At 36.3% G+C, this 20,706-nt stretch overlaps 1 protein-coding gene and 1 pseudogene across 1 annotated transcript; both read right to left on the bottom strand.

Annotated features, from left to right (window-relative positions):
- Positions 1-335: 335 nt before the first annotated feature.
- On the bottom strand, positions 336-1,277 carry LOC119536350 (olfactory receptor 8K5-like). The gene has a single exon (XM_037839107.1). The coding sequence runs from the start codon at positions 1,275-1,277 to the stop codon at positions 336-338; it is 942 nt and encodes a 313-aa protein (XP_037695035.1).
- An 18,286-nt stretch (positions 1,278-19,563) lies between these two features.
- LOC119536771 lies at positions 19,564-20,497 on the bottom strand (annotated as a pseudogene).
- Between the last annotated feature and the right edge of the window lie 209 nt (positions 20,498-20,706).

Raw genomic sequence — 20,706 nt, forward strand, 5'->3', positions numbered from 1 at the left:
CCAACTTGTGGTCTGCCCTACAGAATTCAGACGTGCCATTCCTCATTGTCATGTGAGGCAATTCTTGAAATAAATCTATTATTTTTAAAATAATATGAATCTCCTGTAAGTCTGTTTCTCTGGAGAACCCTGAAAAATACAAGTTGGTGAAGTGAGATTTAATTATTATCCAACTTATGAGGATTAGTTTCTGAATATAAGGAAAACAATCTTACTGTGCCTTATAATTAGGTTTTGTTTAGAAGTCCAAATTAATGAAATTTTACCTATTAAAAATATTTTCAAGTATATTTGCCTTTCCCATTGTTCATTAGGAAAATATTCTTTGATGAATATCAAATACAAATGCTGCATGCATTCTTAAAAACCCTTTGGAAGGCATTTTTTACCTCTTTGTTCCTTAAGCTGTAGACCAAGGGGTTAAGTACAGGGATAATTAAAGTGTAAAACACAGAGGCCATTTTGTCAGAATCAAAAGAGTGACCAGATTTAGGCTGCACATACATAAATAGTAGAGTCCCATAGAACACAACAACCACTGTCAGATGAGAAGCACATGTAGAGAAAGCTTTTTTCCTTCCTTCAGGAGAATGCATTTGAAATATGGTAATCAGGATCAGCACATATGATACTAAAACAACTAGGAGGGAGGAAATCATATTAAAGGCTGAAAATATTATAATCAACAATCCTACTTCTCTTGCATTTGAGCACAGCATGGGTAACAAAGGGATATCATCACAGTAAAAATGACTGATGACATTTGAACCACAAAAGGTCAAAGTAAAAATCTTAATAGTTACCATCAAAGACTGAAAGGTGCTGTAGAGGTAGGGTGTACCCACAAGCACATGGCAAACCCTCTGGGTCATGATAACACTGTAGAGCAGAGGGTTACAGATGGCCACATAGCGGTCATAGGCCATGGCTGACAAGATGAAAAATTCACTGATAATGAACAGAAGGAAAAAAGCCAACTGCATGGCACAGGCATAATAAGAAATGGTATTTTTCTCCACAACAAAATTGATCAGCATCTTGGGACAGATGACAGTAGAATTGCCAAGATCAATGAAAGCCAGGTGTCTGATAAAGAAATACATAGGTGTGTGGAGGTGGGAGTCCACCTTGGTCAGGATGACCATGCCCAGGTTGCCCACCACAGTGACCATGTAGATGAGGAGAAAGACCCCAAAAAGGGGACCCTGCAGCTCAGGGCGTCTTGTGACTCCCAGCAGGATGAATTCAGGCAGCACTGTCAGGTTCTTTTGGCCCATTTTATCTGGTTTCTCCTTGGAAAAAAAAAATAGGATGTTTGTTATTAACAATCTTGTTACATTATCTGATCTGAATATCTGTAACCAAAATTGAGAATATTTCTTCATAGATAAAATATAATCACCACATCTGATTTTCGATCTAAAATAACTTCTTCTCTATACTGAGGGATCCATATGAAACAACTTGTGCACTGATACAACATTGACTAAACTCTAAATAGAACCAACACTATTTGGGGCATATCCATGGATATCAGAAACATAAGAGTTAATTTAGAAATATCAAATTCTTACTTTATCTACACAATGAAATCACAGGTTTTCTTTAGTATAATTGAATATTTGCATGGGATTTCAGGTGGCATTTTGATATTCTGTGTAAAAGATAAACAGTTAACATGGAGCTAGTGAAAATTAGGTTTTAGGGCATGAGCAATGCTCAGGAGGTGGTCTTAACAATGTGATTAGTCTCTGTATGTGCTGTGAAAACATGGTGACCATAATCATTATCAATGACATCCACCTTCTCTTTCCATTCTGTCTTCTGTTCCATTGCACATCTCCAATATAAAGTTGCACTGTAGTGTCTGGAGGCATTTCTGGGGTCCAAGTGAGAAGGATTGAGTTAAAAATAATTCACATGAGGTCTAGTGACTATAGCTATATGGTAGAAATTAATGTCATGTTTTGTTAAACGACATGCACTTTTTCTGGTGTGGAGGGACCCTAAACACTCCTACTGCAGAGTAAGTTCAGTTGTTCTCTAATCTAATCAATAAAAAAGTTTATTTATGGATTTTATTAATTATGTGGCCATTATAGTTTCTTCATATCTGAAATTTGTTTTGTTTTGTTTTGTTTTTTGAAATAAAGATTCACATTATTGTCCAAATTTGTACTTTAAGTTTCCTGGTCCACAAGAGTTAGACCTATACTTGCTAAAATTTATGATTTATATCAATATTAAGTTATCTGAATAATTTATTATGCCTATTTTATTTCAAAAAATATGGTGAAGATGACAGTATCTATAAGACATTTAAATTATTTACTTGGGCATTTAGTACATCATGTTTTAGAAGCTCTAGTGGTATTTCCGGAACTTTAAAATGAAGAATTTATAGAGTGTATCACTGTGAGTTTCAAATATTTCCATGAAAATCTTACCCTATTCATTTAATAAAGTTATATAAAAACCAGTAAATAGTCAAAATTGAAACTTCTCTGATTGAAGTGAATGCACCTTTAGCCTTGTCTGATTGGAACCCCTTCTAAACACCACTCACATTCAGTGTCCCCTCAAAGATAATCTAGGTTTATGAAAGCAAGTCTTCATCATTAAACAATAAATAGATTTTAAAATATCTGGCCACATGAAATGCAGGGTAGAATTATTCTTATGTAATGGAATCTCCAGACTTAGCCTGCACAACTCTTTTTCAGGCCCTAAATATTGGAGCAATTGCAGTCAGGGTCACCACCATTTGATGGTTGTCAAATAAAGATGATTTTTTAGTGCTATGATGGATAGATCGTTCAAGACAGGGGAAGCAAATCTAAGATTCTGCTAATTTTTGATGTCGATTTTGCCAGCCTGATCGACAGTCTTGGAAGACAGGGTAAGTCTTGAGATTGGGAACCACAGTGATCCCTTCTTCCTACAAAAGCTTCTCTGTTCTCTGCTGAGCCTCATTCTCCTCTCCAGGTCCTTCCTCCACCCAAATATTTTAACTATACACCTATCTCCATTTGGAAACTTTATCTGTATTTTGCCCTTTCCTGGGGTCTGCTTTCTCAGGATTTTACCATACAAGAGGAGATGTGCTGGATTGAGCAAAGGATTTCAATATTCCAATACCAATTATACCACTGATATCTTCAATGCTTTGCTAAAAATTATTCTAGGATTTATTGACTCTATTTATATTTTCATTTTCAATTACTATCTCCCTTTTAAGACATTTGGATCCTTCCACCCTGCCCATTACTTTAGTATGAAAAGAATATGCCATATCTGTTAATTGATTTATTAATCTGTACATTTTAAGACATTCATTTAGAGGTAAATATGGGAGCACACAGTATACACAGGTATGCAAAGGAGTGACTGGTTTTTCAATCTTAGATATGGTGGTGTGAGTTAGAAATAATTTTTGGTTCTGGGGTTTTCTGTAACTCCATAACTTATCAAAAGCATACAATTTATTTTTCAGTGTAGTCAAACAGTTTTTATTGTCTGGTCTGAAAGAGGAGACCTAGTAGAAAATTATTCAGCAGATAAAACACACACCAAAGAAACAAAAACAAAAAAAAGCTTCAATTTTTCATGGGAAGTGCTTATATGAAACACAGTCACAGTTTATCAAATATTGCTTGGTATACACTTGTACTAAAAGAATATGTGTTATTAATCAAATATTACTTAGGACATACACTAAACATAATTATTGTTTATCTGAAGTTCAAACGAAAATGGTTGTCCCTTATTTTACCTGACTATTTACCTTAATAGATGCTATTAGATGAGATCAGTGGTGAAATTTCCAGATTTTCCTTACTTTATCTTCACTTGCAGTATCCAACAACCATTAATCAGGACACATAAATCAAATAGATCTGTGCCATATTATCAGTTCATAGGATTTAATGCTTTAGAAGCACTATCCTGCCCCCAGGCATCCCCAGGTAATGAAGGAGATAATGAATATCTTTGATGTTCTTGAGAAAATCAGCTGTCAGTAACCAGAGAAGTATCTACTTTCAGAATCAGTGAGTCACAGGAAATTACTAAGCTCCAAGTGATCATCAGAATCAAAGATAATTCTTATAAACCTACCTTTAATGAAAAGTCAATTTTCTTCTCTCAATTTATGCTTCCTTTCCTTTGGTAGGAAGAATTTATGATATCCCTCCCCTTTTGTGATGTTCCCTGAGGAAATAGGGTGTAATTCACTGACTATCCTGAACTCATTAGAGAGATTTAAATAAAAAATTGTCTTAATGTGCATGCTAATTATCTAGGACACCCTACATATTCATTCCCCTGTGAGAAAAGGAAAGGACAATTAAAGGAAAGGAACAAAACATAAGTGATCTATATATTCCCAAGGAGATCTACATATTTAAAGGTGCCCATTCACTTAGAGTCAGTGACTAAAGTGACAATGGAAAAAAATAGGTATATCAGATCAATCTAGTAAAACTGGAGAAATGAAAAATCATGAAATATTAAATGATATAGTTATTACATAGGATACTCTCTTGGACTTTGTTATTTAAACATGAATATGTGGTGGGCTCTGTGTTAAAATATATCATTAATATACACAAGTGAAATAGGACTATTCACATATTCAGAATTAACCATGATAGGTTAATTATATCATTTTTCAGAAGTCACATGATAAACAACCAAGGAATTCTAAATTAAAGCCAAATATTTCCTAGTCCACATGTCTAAATGAGTGTTATACAGTCCTTTTCCTTTAATATGATAAACACATAGCAACATGATAACACTAAGTACTGCAACAATAGTATTTCCTAAACTGAGATCCTTCCCCTTTTAAATAATGTACCTCCATGTTGTGTTTGTCTTGGTGTATACTATTCTATTGGGTAAATACACCTCAATTCTTTCACCACTAGCCTACTGATGGACATTTGTATTTGGAACTTTTCTGAAAAAAAATCCAGTGTAACATTGTCATATAAGTACATTTGTGTACACATCCACTAATTTCTCCTTATTTTACATCAAACAGTGGAATTACAGGTCACAGTTTCATGGTATATTAAACTTGATAAACACCTTCTAGCTTTCAAAATGTATTTTAACATTTTACCTCACTGTAACTATGTGTGAGAATATCACTCCTTATTCTTGCCAATATTTGACGCAGAAAGTTTTATATTTTTTTAATTAGACATTGAAATTTGTGTAGTGACAGCTCATTGATAATATGTGCTTTTGCCTGATGACTAATATAAATTAATGCTTTTGCATTTAATTATTTTTGATTAACATATCTTTTATTTTAAATGATCTAAACCTTATGTCCATTTTTAATTGGGTTCATTTTCTTTTTAATGGAATTTTTGGATATTTGTGTATGTCCTTGATATGTCTCTTTTCATATGCTTATATTATGAATATACAGGCATACTTCAGAGATATTATGGGTTCCATTCTAGATGACCAATATAAAGCAAATATTACAATAAAGTGAGTCACATGATTTTTGTTTTGGTTTTCTGATGAATATAAAACTTATATTTACACTATAAATAAGTATATTAAGTTGTGTAAGAACATTCAATCTAAAAAATTTACATATGTTAATTTAATGTATTTTATTGTTAAAAATGCTAAGCATCATCTGAGCCTTCAGGGAGTCATAATTTTTTTCTGGTGACCTGTGTGAACCTACATTGAATTTTGGGATGGATGTGGCAATTTCTTAAATGAAAACAGCAATGAAGTTTCATGCACTGATTGACCCCTGATGAACTATTTCTCTGTAACACGTGACATTGATAGCATTTTGGGTGTGTGTGTAGGGGGGAGTCATGTAAATTTATTCTCCAACAAACAAAGCATCTGCAGGTAAAACTACAGGGATTTCTCTGTAGATCATGAATTCACAAAGCATGATTAGCTTGACAGTGAGAAAACCTCTGGTGTGTTCTCTGTGGCATTAGCTACTTCACAGTGTAAACAGCAATATTATTATGTTCACTTACAATTCCAGGAAGAAAGGTACAACTTTCCAAAAAAAAAAAGTTTTTTTTTGATCCTAAAAAGTGACAGGTGCAATAACTAAGAGACAAACTTTTGGTAACAGTCTTGATCCACATTTCAATTTGCCGGCTTTCCACACAGAAGGAAAGATTTCTCTGCCCCAGAAGTTTGGGTGTTTCTTTCTCCATCCTTGTTAAACAACCAGAGAAATGTTTCATCATTTGCTTAATTTTATTACATCTATAAAAGGGAATTTTTTTGAAAAACCACCAAAAACACCTCAAATGTCCAGCTGCTCTCACCAATATATCCACTCTTAGGTTTAAGACAGGGTCTAGGAAGAGTTCAGCAATCATAAAATAAGAAAATAGAGACTATGGCTAAAAAATAAAAAAAAATAAATGAGGTAGATAAGTTAAAGCTTTCACACCAAGGACATTCTGTACCAACTTTGTAGTCTTCATGCAATACTCAGGAAAAATAATAACTATAATAACTTGGCATTAGTCATGAAGGAAGCTTTTTAAAATTGGTAATGAGAACCTTTATCAAGAAACATGCCTTTCTGTAAGAATTTTTTTTCTCAAGAATGAAAACTCAGTTCTTCAACAGAGTAGGCACTGGAAAATAAATTTAAGTCACCTGAGATTCCCTGCTTACCTGCCCAAATTCCCTCCCACTTCTGCTGTTCAGGAAGAAGAAGGCACACAATAGAACTCCTTTTAAAATTCAAGTCTATCTTCACAAAACCTGCTGTTGCTTTATCAATTAAGTTCATGTATCATTCTAAATCATTTGTCTTTTCAACAATGTTCTCAGTATCTTGACCAGTTATAGATTCCATCTCAGGAAACTACTTTCTTTTTGCTCATCCATAAGAAGCAACTCCTCATCCATTGAAGTTTTATCATGAGATTTTAGCAATCCAGGTTCCACTTTTAATTCTAGTTCTCTTGCCATTTCCACCATACCCAGTTTATTCATCCACTGAAGTCTTGATATCCTCAAAGTCACCATAAGGGTTGGAATCAATTTCTCCCAAACTCCTGTTAATGTTGATATTTTGCATCTCTCATGAATCACATATGTTGTTCATGGCATCTAGACTAGTTAATGCTTCCCAGAAAGCTTTCAATTTGCTTTGGCCTGATCCTCCAGAGCAGTCACTGTCTATGGCAGTTATAACCTTATGAAATGCATTTCTTAAATAATAAGGCTTGAAAGTAAAATGACTCTTTGATCAATGGGCTGCAGAATGGATGCTGTGTTAAGTATGAAAAAAAACATTAGTCTTATTAAACATCTCCACCAGAGATCTTGGGTGACCACTTGCACTGTCACTGGGCAGTAATATTTTGAAAGGAATCTTTTGTCTGAGCAGTATCAATAGTGAGAGCAAAAGGGGTCCAGGAATCACAGAATGGAAATGGAAATGGGATCATTTACTACTACCCTATCTAATACACTAGAACATATTTGCTTCCTCTTCCTAAAACCTTATTCTCTACTGTTTTAAAGGCTTTGTTTCCTCAAGGGATGAGTGCATCCAATAGGGTATGCAGTGAAGATTCCTTTGAAGTAGAAGTTAAGACTGCTATGTTGCCAATTTGTGCTCCTCATGTTTCTGAGTCAGCAGGCAAAGATAGGTCTTACTTTACTTCCTGGTGTGATTGATCCTGATTATCAAGAGGAAACAGATGTGCCACTCCACAGAAGAGCCCTTGGGATGTTTCTTAGTTTTGCCATCCCTTGTGAATAAACTCAATGGGAAACAATGACAATTCAATTGCAGCAGGAAAACAAATGACTTATAAGGTTCAGGAATGAAAGTTTGAGTCACCTCACCATGCAAAGAACCTGACCTGCTGATAAGCTTGGTGAATATAAATGGAAAATGGAATAAGTAGTGGAAGGAGATAGCTATAAATAGGAGGTATGAACTTGTGAACAGTTGCAGAAATAAAGACAGTACTTTTTATGAGTATTTATTTATTGATTTGTTATGAATATTATATATGTATATTTTAGCTTTCCCCTTATCATATAACATAAGTTTTATTAAATTTAAACCATTATATTCATGTTATGGGATGTTTTGTGTTTGGTAGTGCTGCCGTTATGCAAAACACCAGAAATGGATTGGCTTTTATAACAGGGGTTTATTTCATTACACAATTACAGTCTTAAGGCCATAAGGTATCCAAGGTAAGGCATAAACAACCAGATACCTTCACTGGAGGATGGCCAATGGCATCTGGAAAACCTCTGTTAGCTGGGAAGGCACATGGCTGGCATCTGCTCCAGAGTTCTGGTTTCAAAATGGCTTTCTCTCAAGAGGTTCCTCTCTAGGCATCTGCTTGCTCCCAGATTGCATTGCCTGTATGCTGTAAGCTGTAGCTCATCTGAAATGTCACTCTCAGTTGCTCTTGGGGTGTTTGTCCTCTATTAGCTTCTCCAGAGCAAAAGTCTGCTTTCAAAGACTGTCTCCAAAATGTCTCAGTAAGCTGCAGCTCCTCTCTCAGCTCCTGTGCATTCTTCAAAGTGTCCCTCTTGGTTGTAGCAAGGCCACTCCTGTCTGAGCTTATATAGTGCTCTAGTAAACTAATCAAGGCCAACACTGAATGTGCAGGGCCAACACCTCCATGGAAATTATTTAATCAGAGTTATCACCTACAGTTGGGTGGGTCACATCTCCATGGAAACACTCAAAGAATTACAATCTAATCAATACTAATATACATCTGCCGACACAAGATAACATCAAAGATAATGGCCTTTTGGGAGACACAATACATTCAAACTGGCACAGGGATATAAAGGATAAAGGTGAATATCACCTAGAATTGCATCCTCTTCAGGGAAAAGTATTAGTGCATTTCCAATTGTATGCAAGAAACTTGCATTGTGTTAGGCAAAAATATTCCTATGTTATATTGTTATCTTTATTTAGAGATTAAGGATAGTTTAATTAGATGTGTATGAGTGCCAATTTGGCAAGGGTAGATTCTGATGGTTATTTTCATGTGCTAATTGGTCTATGTAAGTTGCACAGTTATTTGGTCAAGCAAGCAGCACTAGACTCATTGTTTTCATAAGGGTGTTTCATGAACAGATTTAAAGTATGATTCAATTGATTCCATGTATTGCTGATTACATCTATAAGCAACAAAGGGTATTGCCTCCAGTATGACAGGAGTCTCCTCACCCATTCAGTTGCAGGCTTTAAAGCAAGAACTGAGGATTTCAGCTGTCAAAAAGAATTTCTGTCTACTTCAGCCAGCCTAATTCTTCTGGGGATTTCAACATCAACTTCATTGGAGTTCCTAACTCATGGCCTGCCTACAGAATTCAGCCTTTATGACCCTTTGCCATGTAAGCCAAATCTTACAATAAATCTTATAGTATTTATGCAGTAATACAAATCTCCTCTCAGTCTGTTTCTTTAGAGAACACTATTGTAGTGGGGAAAGATGTGATAGTTAATGGTAATCTAGCATATGAGGATTAATTTCTGAGTATAAGGGATACAATTCATTTGTGGCTTCTAATTTGTCTTTGTTTAGGAGTCAAAATATTGAAATTACATCTATGAAAAATATTTCCAAGAAAGATTCCCTTTGCCATAGCTCATTAGGAAAACATTCCATGGTGAATATGAAATGCAAATATTGCATGCAAAAGACATTTTTCACCTCTTTGTTCCTTAAACTATAGATCAAGAAATTGAACATGTGAATAACTAAAGTGTAGCACCCATGGGACATTTTGTCAGAATCAGCATAGAGACAATATTTAGGCTGTACATACATAAATGATAGAGTCCCAGAAAAACACAACCATGGTCAGATGAGCACATGTGGAGAAAGTTTTTTCCTTCACTCAGGAGAATACATTTGAAATATGGTTACCAGAATCAAAGTGTAGGACTCTAGGACTACTAGTAGGTAGAAAATAAAATTAAAGGCTGAAAATATGAGGTTTAACATTTCTATTTCTTGTGCAGTTAAGCACAGCATAGGTAACAAAGGAACTTCATCATGTTAGAAGTGAATAATGACATTAGAACCACAGAAAGTTGATGTAAGAGTCTCAATGGTGAACATCAGAGATAGAAATGTGCTATAGAGGTAGGGGATACCCATCCACCTTGGTCAGGATGATCATGCCCAGGCTGCCCACCACTGTGACCATGTAGATGAAGAGAAAAACTCCAAAAAGGGGACCCTGCAGCTTATGGTGGCTTTGACTTCCAGTAGAATGAATTCGGGCAGCACTCTCAGATTCTGTTGGCCTGTTTCATCCACTTGTCCTTCTAGGAAGAAATAGAATATTTGTTATTAGCTTTCATGTAACATTATATAATTTTAATATTTCTAGACAAAATTGAGAATATTTCTTCACAGATAGAATATAATCACCACATCTAATTTTTAAGCTAAAACAAGTTCTTCCCTAAATTGAGAGACCCATATGCAACACATTTTGTGCTGATACAACATTGACTAAACTCTGAATAGAATCAACAGTATTTGGTGCATATCCATGAATATCAAAAACATGTATGTGTTTATATAGAAATATTAAGGTCTTACTTTATCTAACAAATAAAATCATAGTTTCCTTTAATACACTTGAAGATTTGCATATTTCTTGTAGGATATTGATATTCTGCATAAAGTATGTTCAGTTAACATAGAGCTAATAAAACTTAAGTTTTAGGGTATGACAAATGCCCTGGATGTGGCCTTAATATATTCACAGAATGATTGGTCTCTGTATATATTGTAAAAGCATGGTAATCATAACAATGATTGTTCCAGTTTGCCAATGTTGCCAGATTGCAAAACACCAGAAATGGATTGGCTTTTGTAAAGGGAGTTTATTTGGTTACAAAGTTACAGTCTTAAGGTCATAAATTGTCCAAGGTAATGCATCAACAATTGTACCTTCACTGAAGGATGACACATGGCATCTGGAAAACCTCCGTTAGACCAGAAGGCATGTGGCTGGTGTCTACTCCAAGTTCTGGTTTCAAAGTGGCTTTCTCCCAGCATGTTTCTCTCTTGGCTGAAGCTCCTCTTCAGAATGTCACTCTCCATTGCTCTTGGGGTTTTTGTCCTCTCTTAGCTTCTCCAGAGTGAGAGTCTGCTTTCAAAAGCCACCTTCAAACTGTCTCTCATCTGCAGCTCCTGCCTCAGCTCTTGTTCAATCTTCAGAGTGTCCCTCTTGGCTATGGCAAGCTTGCTCTTTCTGTCTGAGCTTATATAGTTCTCTAACAAACTAATCAAGGCCCATGTCAAATGGGTGGGGCCGCACCTCCATGGAAATGATCTAATTGGCATTATCACCTACAGTTGGGTGGGTTGCATCTCCATGGAAACACTCAAAGAATTACAATCTAATCAACACTAAAATACATCTGCCCACACAAGGTTGCATCAAAGAATATGGCTTTTTCTGGGGGACATAATATATACAAACTGGCTAAATGATCAATGAAGGCTAGCTACCTTCTCTTTCCATTCTGTCTTTGGCCACATGGCATTTCTTCAATGTACATTTGCACTGTAGTGTCTGGAGTCATTTCTGGGGTCCAAGTAAGTGGGAATTGAGTTCATAATAATTCATATGCATTTAAATGACTGTATCTATATGGTTCAGGTCAATGACACGTTTCATTAAATGACATGTACTTTTTTGGTATAGAATGGCTTATAAACCATACTATTACCTGTTTGGCTTAGTTGTGTCTGTATTATAATAAAAATTAATTTATAGTTTTCCAAACTATGAGACAATTAGTTTCATCATATCTGAAATTTATTTTTATTTCTTTTTCCTTTGAAATAAATTTTTATGTTTTTCACAAATTTGAACTTAAAATGTTACTGCTTTTTTATTAAAATCCCACTATTTATATAAGCTTCCAGGCCCATAAGACATAGACTCATGCTTTATAAAATCTATGGTTTTTATTATTTTTAAGATAGCTTATTAATTTATTATGCCTATTTCATCTCATATTGTGCTGTGTAGGTGATAGGGTGTATAAGACATTTAAAATATTTATTTGTGAATTTAGTACATCTTATTTTGCAAGTTACCAATTCATTTCTAGAGCTTTAAAATGAAGAATTTATAGAGTATAACACTGATTTTCAAATATTTCCATGGCAAATATTTCTCCCTTCATTTCACATAGTTTTATAAGAAAACTGTAAAAAATCAAAGCTGTATCTGCTCTAGTGAAACAATTTTAACTGGTGAAGCAACTTTAGCCTAATCCACTTGGATTCCCTTAAAATCCTTTATATTAATTTCACCATCCAATGAAAACCTATGATTCTGTGAGCATGATTTCTCAATAGGACGAGTAAATAGAGTCTAAAATATGCAGTTACATAAAATGCTTGATGGCATTATCAGTGTAATGGAGACTCCAGTTTAGCCTGCACAACAGTAACTGAAACAATGGCAACCTAGAGTCACCAGTTGTCAGGTAAGGATGATTTTTCAGTGATCTGGTGGATAGAACTTTCAGGAAAGTGACAGAAAATCCAGGAATCTGCTAATTTTGGGTGTCTATTTTGCCAGCTTGATGGGTGATCTTGGGGGACAGGGCAATTTTTGAAATTGGGGACCACCTTGATCCCTTCCTAGATGAGTTTATCTCTGTTCTCTATTGAACATCATTCTCCTTTCCAGGTAATCCTCCTCCCAAATATATGATCTATAAGCCTATCTCCATTTGTAAATTTAATTTTAAATTTGCTCTTTCCCAGGGCCTGCTATCTTAGGATTTTACTGTATACTAAGAGATGCACTGGTCTGGACAATAAGGTTCAATATTCCAATACCAATTATATCATTTTGATGTCTTCAGTGTTTTGTCAAGAAGTATTCTAGTATTTATTGAGTTCTTCATTTTCATTCTCAGGTACTATCACCTTTTAACTTGTCTGGTTTCTTCCAGCCTGCCCATTTCTTTGTTATGGAAAAGGCCCTTAGGAAGGGTTAGACTTCTGCTCTGTCAAGCCCTAAAGATGCAACTTTGTTCTGTAAATGACTCTCAGACTTTGAAATCTAATGAGTTTGTTCTGCGGGTTTTAGGAACTCTTTTGATCTTGTTAACCCTGTTTTCCTTACTCTTTCTCCTTATGGCAATGGGAATGTTTATCCTATGAATGTCCCTCCTTTATATATTGCAAGCATATAACTTGTTCTAAGTCCACAGATCCAAAGCCAAAGGAGAATTATGCCTTAGGACCCACCACGCCTGTAATTGATTTTGATAGGATCTTGTACTTAACTTTTGTTACTGAAATGATTTAAGTTTTTGTGATATTGTGATGGAATGAATGTATTTTGTATTTGGAAAGATAATGTTATTTTGGGGTCCAGGGGGGGAATGTGCCAGTTTGAATGTATTGTGTCCCCCAAACGCCATTATCTTTGTTGTAGTCTTGTGGGGCAGACGTTTTGGTGCTGATTATATTTGCTTGGAATGTGCCCCACCCAGCTGTGGGTGATGACTCTGATAAGCTATTCCCATGGAGGCATGGCCCCACCCATTCAGGGTGGGCCTTGATCAGTGGAGCCATATAAATTAGCTGACTCAAAGAGAAGGAACTCAGTGCAGTTGTGAGTGACTTTTTTTTTTTTTTGCCTTTTCAAGTTTTTATTTTTATACATTTTTTTTTGTATTAAAAAGAAAAGCATAATTACCACAAATTACAAAGGACAAAAGCAGGACTAGAATAATGAATGAATCACTTCAGCTTGGAAAGCAGATACTCTCAATAATATTGATGTTATAATACAAGCTCATTCAAGTATTTTACATTTTTTTTTTTGTCCTTTAAATGTGATATCCTAGAACATGGAAAATGTAACTTACTATGAGTATAAGGTGGAACCTTCTCCACAAAGCCAGATGACAAGTTTTCCTCTCTAGTGAGAAATGAGCTCTAAGTTCTTAACTTCTCTGCCTCTGCCATCAATGTGGCTGAAGGATAGGGTGGGGCTGGGTCAAATCCAGGGACCCTGCACACAGGAGATGCTTTGGGGTCCCCTTCAGAAGGGTGCCAATGATCAAGACCACTCTACCCAAGGCTTTTGGTAAACACACCCCTGCCCTTCCTAACTAAGTGGTCTTCCTTGCCCCTCCTCCCCACTTCCAGGGCCTTCTGAGCAGCTTAATTTCCAATCATCAGGGAAGGGGAAGAAAGAGCTATGATGGAACAAAACCAAAACAAAACATCTTTGACAGTGAGCCCCCAGGGTCCAGGCTGGGGCAGGACTGGTGGCCCTTTTGTACTGGTGGTTCATTTGCTCCCAGGTTCAGGGGAAGGCAAAAGAAGCTGGTCCCTCAACAGGACTGAGGCATGCAGACCTCCTGATATCTGATTCCCCAAGGTTGTGTTGGCACAGACCAACCTTGGAAGGGTACAGGATGAACAGAGAGATTTGGGGCAGGGTGTTGCTTTGTGTCTCAGGTCTTGGATCTCCATGGGAGGATGGTGGGTATGAAGTGGCTAGCCCCAATGGCCCTGCCACTCTGGCATGCTTGTCACAGATACATCGGTCCTAAATTCAAGTGTCTTCAGAAAATGAAGATGTAAACTACTCTTTGCAACATCAACTTCTAACATGTTTCAAAAAAAAAAGTTCCCTTCCTCACCATCCTTAGCCTATGTTGAGATGAATCATCACCCACCAACCCCAAGGGGCTTCCTCTGTTCTAGGGTGTCTGTAGGGAGGCTCAGGGAGAGGAGGGTACCCCCTTGACTTGGGGGTTAATGCTAGGTAACAGCAGTCTTTCCTCACACCTCCAAGGCTTCCTTGTGCCCCCAAACCCAGAAGAGGACAAGCACTGAGGTTTCTGTGGTGCTGGATACAGTACAGGGCTGAGTGATCTGAAGGAAAGGAGGAATAAAGGGAAGGAGGAAGTGTTCCAGGGGTCCAGTGTCTGGTACAATGTGGGGCAGACACCAGACTGGGTAGGGAAAGGCCTCAGATCCCACTGTCCTAGCAGAGACCAGACACTCAATGAACATCCTTGGCTTTTAAGAGGACTGGGTCAGAGGAACTGAGACAGGCTTCTCACACACTAACCACTGGAAGAGCAAAGATCAGGGGAGGGTGCAGGCTAAAAGCAATGAGGTGCCCAAAACAGAAGGCAAGCCCTTGCCAGCTTGGGATACTGTCTCCTACTCCCAACCTTTGGGCCCAAAAGAGAAACCAGTCAAGAAAGAGAGCCAATGAAGTTCTAGCAATTGAGCAACAAGACTACAAATTTCTTCCCATTGCCCAGTTCTCACTGAGGGTGAACACACACCGTCATGCCCATACCAAGCACACGTCCCAAAGTCTGTGTGGGACAGTCCTTCATCACCCTCCCTAGGTTCTGAGACAGCAGACTGTAGCCACTCCATTGTTATTCACAGCACAACCCAGTCAGTGGCTGGAGAAGATAAGTCAGGTATACTCTATATCCACGTATACCTTCCTGCCACAGGGCTTCAGCCACTGGCAGGAGTCCCCCCAGCCCCCAACTCCTCCTTCATCCCTCGTTCCCAGGTGGGGTCAAGTGGAGGGTTGGCAGAGATGGCTTGCAGAGAGGGGATATAAGATGGGGAGAACCCACCAGACCATAGGGAGAAGTGGCATTTTTCTCCACCTTTTGTGAAAGTCAAAGCCTCCTCAAGGTCTCAGATCTTTCAGGCCAACACAAGAAATATTTCCAAGCCTCAGCTGCCAGGTGTTCAGCTTTCCCCTCTGGAGTGGAGGAAAGATATTCATGCTGAGAACAAGTGTGTTCCAGATCCAGTCCAGCCTGTTCTCCAACAGTTTGAAGCAAACTTGGCCTTGAAGTTCCAAGGGTGGGGTGAAAGGTTATGGCAGGATGGGGCCTGGCATGAGACAACAGCAAGCAGAGTGAGGACACAACAGTGGCAGCAGTGTACAGACACAGGACATCAGCTTCAAATGATGCAACAGCAGGGATATTGTGGGTGCAGCTCTGGTAGGAGCCACTCCCAACTCTCGTGCCTCCAGTCAGGAGGCAAAGTACATGCAACTCAGTCCAGAGGAAGATTGTAGCCAATCCAAGCCCAGGCACATCCAGAGAAGGTGGGAGCTCTTCAGGTTGACTCCATCAAGGAAAACAGGCATTTGGGTGTTTCAGATTCCCGCTCCACAATAAGGCAACTTTTTAAAAAATATTATTTCCAAGAACATAAAAAAAGAAGAAGAAGAAAAAGAAAAAAGAAAATAATACAAGGGTAGGGGAAAGACATTTTGAAGAGGAGCAAGCTTGCTAGAGAAGAACATCCTGGGAGAAAGCCATTTTGAAACCAGAACTTTGGAGCAGATGCCAGCCACTTGCCTTCCCAGCTAACAGAGGTTTTCTGGATGCCATTGGCCAGCCTGCAGTGAAGGTATGGGTATTTCTTGTTTTATGAATACACACATAAATTTGTTTCACCCCTCATCATATAGCATAAATTGTATTAACCTTACAGCATAATATTTAATTTATGGGATATAAAGGGTAACAGTGAATATCACCCAAGGCCTTGCTTCATGCACTGGTGTAAGGATTAGTGAATTTCCAGTTGTATGCAAGAGACTTCAATAATGTTAAACAAGAGTATGACTATATTATTTTATTGTTCTTATTTAGAAATTAAAATCAGGGTCAAGGGGATGAATGGTGATGGTTATTTTCATGTGTTAACCAGTTTAGTTTATGGTGCCTGATTGGCCAAGCAAGCAGCAATAGACTGACTGTTATTGTGAGGATATTTTATGAACAGATTTAAATCATTATTCAATTGTTTTCATTTACTGCCAATCACATCGATAAGCCACAAAGGAGATTACCTTCAGCAATGAGAGGAGAGTCCTAATCCAATCAGTTGGAGGCCTTAAAGCAGGAACTGAGGATTTTTGCAGTCAGAAAGAAAAAGCTCTATGTCTTCTTCAGCCAGCCTGCTTCTTTTGGGGAATTTAACATCACCTCCATTGGAATGAAGTATGATACATGATGGATGAACTTTGAAATTGTTATGCTGAGTGAAAAAATGTAGATGCCAAATGTCATATATTTAATGATTCACTTTCTATGAAATATGCAGAATAGTTAAATCCAGAGAGAAAAAGCAGATTACAGGTTGTCAGATGCTTGAGGAAAGGGAATAAGGAGTGACATCTTAATCAGTAGAGAGTCTTCTTTGTGTGTTGAAAAGGTTTTGGAATTAGTGGCAATGGTTGCTCAACTTTGTGAATGTGCTGAATGCCACAAAATGGTATTCTTTATAATGATTATTTTTACATTTTGTGAATTTCAGTCAATACAAAATTATTAAGGATGCATGTATGACAACTTTTTTTGTCTATTGTCTATTAATGGTCTGTTTATCAGATGTTTCTCTTCATCTTTTTCATCTGAGTTCTAGGATTTTTAGAATTGTATTATATTATGAATAATCTAATAAAATAAAATGTTCATGAAGACATAGAATTTTGGAGTTTGGTTAATGAATATTATTATTTTATTTTAAGTGAAAAAGTGAGTAAAAATTTAATCCAATGTATATTTTATATTACCAATCAATTTTTATTCCATTAGTTATACATTCATATATATATATACATATACATACATATGTATATATATAAATCAATTACTTTTTGCCTCAAATTTTCCCTTTCTGTTTAGGGAATACAGGCTCAAATTACACAGGCTGTATTCATTTCATTTATATTTTACATTCCTCTAAATATTAATGTATATTATATATATATATAATGCAAGCTACATGTAGAGTAGCAATATACTCATTAGCAATCCAATTTAAATGTATCCCTAAATCTCTATTTTTATTAGAACTTTGTAAACGGATAAATAAATTTTTATTAATTTTTCTTTTTATTTTCCAAGATCAATTATTGTTCTGATTCCTGAAATTCTTTTATTTTTCACAAAATATGTAGTCTTTCTATCTTTCTGAGCATGTTAAATTAGTTCATTGTTGGGCATTGTATAAATTTACTAACTCTGTGAGGTTTTCCAGATTTTCAAGGAAGTGAAGGTAAAAATGTATTTCAGCCCTAGTAGAATTTGCATTTATCCAGATTAGTGGCCTGTATGCCTGGGGTGACTAGACCAAAATCAAGAGGCAAGGTAAAGATTGTTAGCATTTTGCTAAATTTGATTTACATGTTTCTTTAACAGTCATTACATTTAGAACTCTGAATTTTTTCTTAGCTCACTATCTATGCCAAGACAAGGTAGAGAATAAAAACTGTGCTTTATATTTACTTTGTGTTAATCATGGCACAAAATTTTCTCTTGCAATTTCTTTAATTAATTAGCAAAAATGAAGGAAGTATGGGATAAAAGTAGATGTTTTGTTATCTCTTCATTTGTTTGCAAGTGAGAAAATTCTGTGATGACATAAATGTCTGCCTCCAAATGTTTGTGGAGCAAAAATGTAGAATAAGGGGAAAAAGGTATATTGATGTATTGGAATGTATGTTAGTTTTTAGAATTTAGATCACCATGCTTTTATATATCTTTTATTAATGAATGTTATTATTTTTCACATATTCCATTATTAAGATAATTTTTGTTTGGCAATATAAATTTTGTACTCAAGTAATTTGTATTATTTACATATTTTTCTTCCTTCTTTACAACACAGTATACTCCAAATCCAATGAAAATATGAATTAGGAAATGTGTCAATATTATCGCTGGATAGTACCATAGATTTTCCTCATCATGTTTTCCATAAACCATCACAGTTAATAAATCCTTTATTTCTCCAATCAAGCATGCTAAATATCTTTGTTGTCTTCTTTCTGTTCTCCACTATATTTTAATTCACTTTTCATTACCATTCCTTTCTTTCCTAGCTATTATCTGTGCATTTGGACAATGGTCCATGAGTATCACCCTTTAGGTCATTAAGTATCACAGGAGGAAGAAAATCAATTTAAGTACTAACATAGCAAAATTATAAAGTCTCTTTCAAACCCATTTGTGTAAAGCATGGATAAAGAATAAAAGATTATTGGAGTAGAAATAACTTAGAAGACAAATAAATACTTCTTGGTGTCAACAGGATGCATAGTTAACTCTTTGTCTTGAACTTTGCTTACATGGCTGTTTGAGGCTCAGAAAGCATGATGAAAACAAGGTTAAGAGCCAATCCTTAAAAGAAAAACTGACAGAGCAAATACATAATATACTGATGTAGAGTTTAGTAAATGTTCCCATCAGTGGAAGGATGACTGTCTATGGAAACATATAAGGAAGCATAAATCACAATGAGGAATGTTGAGGAAGAAGTGACATTTAAACTGAGTCTAAAATATAGGTAGTAATTTGGATAAATATAGGAAGAAAATCTATTCTTCTTTGCTTTACATTTTATCTTTGTTCAAGATCCAAAGAGAATGTAATTAAAACTAATAGAAATATTATCAAGTGACATTTACCTTTGTTATAATTTATTAAAACTGTAGTCTATAATATTAAATACAAAGGTTGCATATATTTTTAATGACCCTATAGAAAGCATTCTTTACCTCTTTGTTCCTTAAGCTGTAAATCAGGGGGTTAAGCATAGGGATAATTAAAGTATAAAATACAGAGGTCATTTTGTCAGTATCAAAAGAATGAGCAGATACGGGCTGCAGGTACATAAATAATAGTGTCCCATAGAACACAATCACCTCTGTCAGATGAGAACCACATGTAGAGAAAGCTTTTCTCCTTCCTTCAGGAGAATGCATTAGAAATATTGCTATCAGGATCAGCATATAGGGTGCTAGGATTACTATGAGGGAAGTAATCAAATTAAATTCTGATAATACTATGATCAACAATTCTTCTCTTCCATTTGAGCACAGCATGGGTAACAAAGGGATATCATCACAGTAAAAATGACTGATGATATTAGAACCACAAAAGATCAAAGTAAATATCTTAATGGTGACAATTAGAGACTGGAAGGTGCCGTAGAGGTAGGTGATACCCACAAGCACATGGCAACGTCTCTGGGACATGATAACACTATAGAGCAGAGGGTTACAGACAGTCACAAAGTGTTCATAGGCCATAGCAGACAACATGAAAAATTCACTAAAAATGAACATAATGAAGAAAGCCATTTGTGTGGCACAGGCATAATAAGAAATGGTTATTTTGCTCCACAACAAAATTTGCCAGTGTCTTAGGACATATAACAGCAGAATTGCCAAGATCAATGAAAGCCAGGTGTCTGATAAAGAAATACATAGGTGTGTGGAGGCAGGAGTCCACCTTGGTCAGGATGATCATGCCCGGGTTGCCCACAACTGTGTAGATGAGAAGAAAGACCCCAAAAAGGGGGCCCTGCAGCTCAGGGCACCTTGTGACTCCTAGCAGGATGAATTCAGGCAGAACTGTCAGATTCTGTTGGCCCATTGTGTCCAGTTATCTCTTCTGAGAAGAAACAAAAGCAGTGTTAGTTTTCATGTAACATTACTTATGTATGATATTTGTAGAAATAGTGAAGAGTATTTCTTCCTAATATTTCATAGAAAAATAATCTCCACATTTGATTTTAAAGTTAAAATAATCGTAGAATCTCTAACTTCCTAAGGCAGAGCTATCCACGTGAAACCCATTATGCA

Source organism: Choloepus didactylus, chromosome 6 (genome assembly GCF_015220235.1).
Source record: "Choloepus didactylus isolate mChoDid1 chromosome 6, mChoDid1.pri, whole genome shotgun sequence".
Classification (NCBI taxonomy): domain Eukaryota; kingdom Metazoa; phylum Chordata; class Mammalia; order Pilosa; family Megalonychidae; genus Choloepus; species Choloepus didactylus.